Source organism: Bombina bombina, chromosome 6, assembly GCF_027579735.1.
Source record: "Bombina bombina isolate aBomBom1 chromosome 6, aBomBom1.pri, whole genome shotgun sequence".
Lineage (NCBI taxonomy): Eukaryota > Metazoa > Chordata > Amphibia > Anura > Bombinatoridae > Bombina > Bombina bombina.
In genome coordinates, this window is record NC_069504.1 from 594,586,541 (window position 1) to 594,590,605 (window position 4,065).

Genomic DNA, 4,065 nt, shown 5'->3' on the forward strand with positions numbered 1-4,065 from the left:
GGATATCAATAATGCTCCTATTATGTATGAACCACCATAATGCTATCACTATCTAGTGTTTAACTGTGACTTCAAAAACGGGGAGTAAAACCTTTTCTACCAGCTATGATCATTAGCTTAATAAGCAGAGGAAGTGGATGGGACTTTCTAAGCCATATATAAAGGCTGGAATGCTTCCCTTTTGCTATCAAAGGGAACCACTATTGTTAAAACCATCAAACTTTTAGCAAACATTCTATAATTTTGAAGCTCAATTGGGATATATGTTGTAATTATGACTCAATATTAAGAAAAGTATGCTACTATATATTTTACATATGTATGCTTAAGATATTTTAAAATGTTTCTTAAAGGGACATAAAACCCACATTTTTCATTCATAATTCAGATAGAGGTGATTTTAAACATTTTTCTATTTTACTTCTATTATACAATTTTCTTTTTTCTCTTGGTATCTTTAGTTGAAAAGCAGTAACATAAGCTCAGGAGTGTGCACGTGTCTGCAGTAATATATGGCAATTTTGCAACAATGTTATACTTTGGCAAGAACACTTGATGACAGCACTAATCCCTGTCAGATAGTGGTCCAGACATGTGCACCTAGTTATCTCTTCAACAAAGAATAACATGAGAACAGCGCTGATTTGACAATAGAAGTAAATTGAAGACTTTTTCAAATTGTATTCTCTATCTGAATCAAGAAAGAAAAAATGTGAGTTCAGTATCCCTTTAACTATGGAGGATATCTTGGATTTTTTTAGAGTGATTCCAAAGGTACCTTCCTCTTAATGGACTCTAGGAACTATTGAGGAACATTGCCCTATAGTGCAGCTCACAGGCAAGTTGGGAGCACTTACCTGCGGTATCAGCAGACATTACTTATCAGAACTGATAGGACAATATGTTTATAAGGTGAGTGCTGAGATACATGCTCTTTGATTTAATTTTTTTTTTTACTTTAGCTATAACTCTCAAAATATTCTGTGAGTAAAAACGCTCTTAGCTTTAAATATTAACAGTATATGCATGTATAAGACCAAAATATTTTTATTTTAAAAAGTGACTCCTTGAAGTGTCACAAATGTATAAAAACAAATTAGATATGTCTAATACATTTACCAAATATATTCTTGTGCAGAAGAAAGTAAGAGAACTGAGCAATGCTTGTCTGAGAAAAGCGGAGCAGATTGGCCATATTCAAGAATATTCATTAAGCAGCCTAGGTGTACCTTCTCTCAGGGGGCGTCTACTGCTAGCTACTCAGTTGATAAAAAATTATAATGCCCCTCCTACAATCTAACATGCTGTGTTCTGTACGCTTGGCTTGCCATTAAAGTCAATCAGAACCAGGCACACAGGCTTTTCTGAAGCAGCTATATGTTTCTGATTCTACTAATGAGTGCAGGTTAGAGATGAGAAGTAAGGAAAGGTCTTAACCTAGGGTAGCCATTTTTACAAGATGGCTCTGGATATTAAATCTAATAATATCTATCATCACCGTTTAAGGGTCGAAAAATTACATGCTCTAATTTGTTACACCATGACATTTTAGCAATATCAACCCTACATAACTGTGTGTTTAACACCCGCAAAGAGGTTGAACACACAGTAGAAGTGTCGCTCGGGACCTGTGGAGCACCATTGGTCCGTAGTGGAATCTGTGCTAGTCGCACAACTCAGATGTGATTAGATCATGTAATACATGTAATATTTCGACTACTATGGACCTTTAAGTAACATTTACTTTCATCTAACCATAAGTCATGCTAAAAATTTACCTGAGGGGATGCCAAGAGAAGGCTGCCAATCCAGGCAATCCACAGCATTATTCGGTTGCGCTGTCCAGCACTAGTGAAGCTGAGGGGATACAGGATGGCCCAGTGTCGGTCTATACTTATTACCACCAATACCAGAGCAGCAGAGTACATGGCAAACAGTTTTGCAAAGCTGAGGAGCTTGCACATTATTTCTCCTGCATACCATTGCACTGTAATATTCCACAGAGCATCCAAAGGCATAACCAAGAAAGTGACCAACAAGTCAGCCACAGAAAGACTGAGAATGAGGATACGTAGGTGGGACTTGCATCTCTTTCCACTGATACTACATAAAACTGCCATATTACTGCATGATGACATTAGGAAGAAAAAGCAGGTAAAGCCCACACGGACCTTTGCAGCCACAGTGAATGTCGGCTCTGTCCATGGTCCTTGGAATCCAAGTGCTGAAACGTTGGTGTCTTTCGGAACCAGAGACTCGTAGGTTTGGTTCAGAATGGGACTATGCACCGCCATGGCCTAAAACACATAAGTTTATTTAAAGGGTTGTTAAATACAAACTGTAAGCTACACAACATTGTACCTTCATATCTAAAATGATTTTCACAATGAATAATCCAGCTTTATTTTGTCAAATAAGCATATTGTTTAATGTTATTTGATTTCCATATCACCTAGAACAAAATAACCCTTGCTCACCAATCACAAACTAACACACATATATAGATAGGATTGTGATTTAGCTTTTTAATAATAATTTATTAAACAGATATTTGAAAAAAACATGTATATATTATTTATACATATATATATATTTGAATCTTGATGCAAAATGGGTAAACCCCCTTAATAGTGCAAATGACTAGAGAGACAAGGTGAGGTGCGTGTGGAGAGACACTAATTCACAGAAAAGTATAGATCTAGGCCCATTTTGGTATATTTGATGCCACTATTTGGCCATCAATCATATTTGTTCAGAAATAGCAGACATGCCTGGCTTTTCTATTTGTTTTTGGCAATTTGAAGGCAGCTAATTGCAGCTGCACACCACACTTCTGAAATTACTGGCAGTGAAGGAGTTAAAGGGACATTAAACCCAAAATAAATGCTAGATAGAATGATGCATAGAAAGAAAAGAATAGTCTGAGAATAACTTGTAGATGTATTTTTTAAAGTTTCATTAGCTGCTTAAACATTGACAAAATAAGTGTTAAGTTTTAGTGTCTATAAAACAGTGGGCGCTGCCATGTTGTAACTTAGGTTACCTTCTCTGCTGTGGCCAATTAGGGACAGTTATAAATAGGTCACTAGAGTGTGCAGCCAATGGCTGTATGGAATATAACAGTGTTCTGCACTTCCATTTCTAACAGGAACTGAAAAGCTCACAATTTCAGAATGGAATTACAGGGAAAGGGGACAAAATAAATAATTAAAGTATATTGCAGTTTTTACTCACAGTCCCTGTTCAAATCAGCCAATAGGATGTAAGCAGCTCCCATCCTATTGGCTGATTTGATTTTTTCAGCCAATAGGAATACAATGGTACCCCAATATAAAAGGGTACCTTGCATTCAAGCTTCAGTGTGTGGCGGTTGATCACATGAAGAGGACGTTCCGCTCTGGATGTCGCCGCCAGTCCTGGACAGCTCCGCGATGCGACACTACAGCTCCAGGCCACCGGGATGAAGATAGAAGATGCCCCCGCAATGGAGCAAGATGTCGCTGCCTGGATGAAGACTTCTTGCTGCCTGGATCAAGACGGATGTCCGGACTTCAGGAACTGTGAGTAGATTTCCTGGAGTTAGTGTTAGGTTTTTTTTGGGTGGGTTTTATTTTTTAGAATAGGGCTTTTTATTTTAATGGGCAGTAAAATAGCTTAATGCTCTTTTAAGGGCAATGCCCATACAAATGCCCCTTTAGGGGCAATGGGTAGCTTAGGATTTTTTTATTTTGTGGGGGGTTGGTTGGGTGGAGGGTTTTACTTTTAGGGGAGACTTAGTAAAAGAGTTGTTTAACTTAGGGCAATGCCATACAAAAGGCTCTTTTAAGGGCTACTGGTAGTTTATTGTTAGGTTATGTGGTGTTTTTATTTTGGGGTGGCTTTTTTGTTTTTATAGGGCTATTTGATTAGGTGTAATTTTTATTATTTTGGATAATTTAGTTTATTTTTTGGTATTAATTTTTTTCTGTAATTTTAGCGTTTTTATTTTTCGATAATGTTAGTTTATTAGTTATTTTTTTCGTAGTGTTAGGTTTTTTAAATTTGTATTTTTTTTTCTGTAGTGTT

General features: G+C 36.9%; 1 protein-coding gene across 1 annotated transcript in view; it reads right to left on the bottom strand.

Moving 5' to 3' along the window:
* The window catches only part of LOC128665188 (gonadotropin-releasing hormone II receptor-like), a 103,574-nt gene extending 101,280 nt beyond the window's left edge, over positions 1–2,294 (bottom strand). Inside the window, exon 1 of the mRNA XM_053719913.1 lies at positions 1,779–2,294. Coding sequence (XP_053575888.1) covers positions 1,779–2,294 — 516 coding nt within the window. The remainder of the gene's footprint in view (positions 1–1,778) is intronic.
* Positions 2,295–4,065: the final 1,771 nt, after the last annotated feature.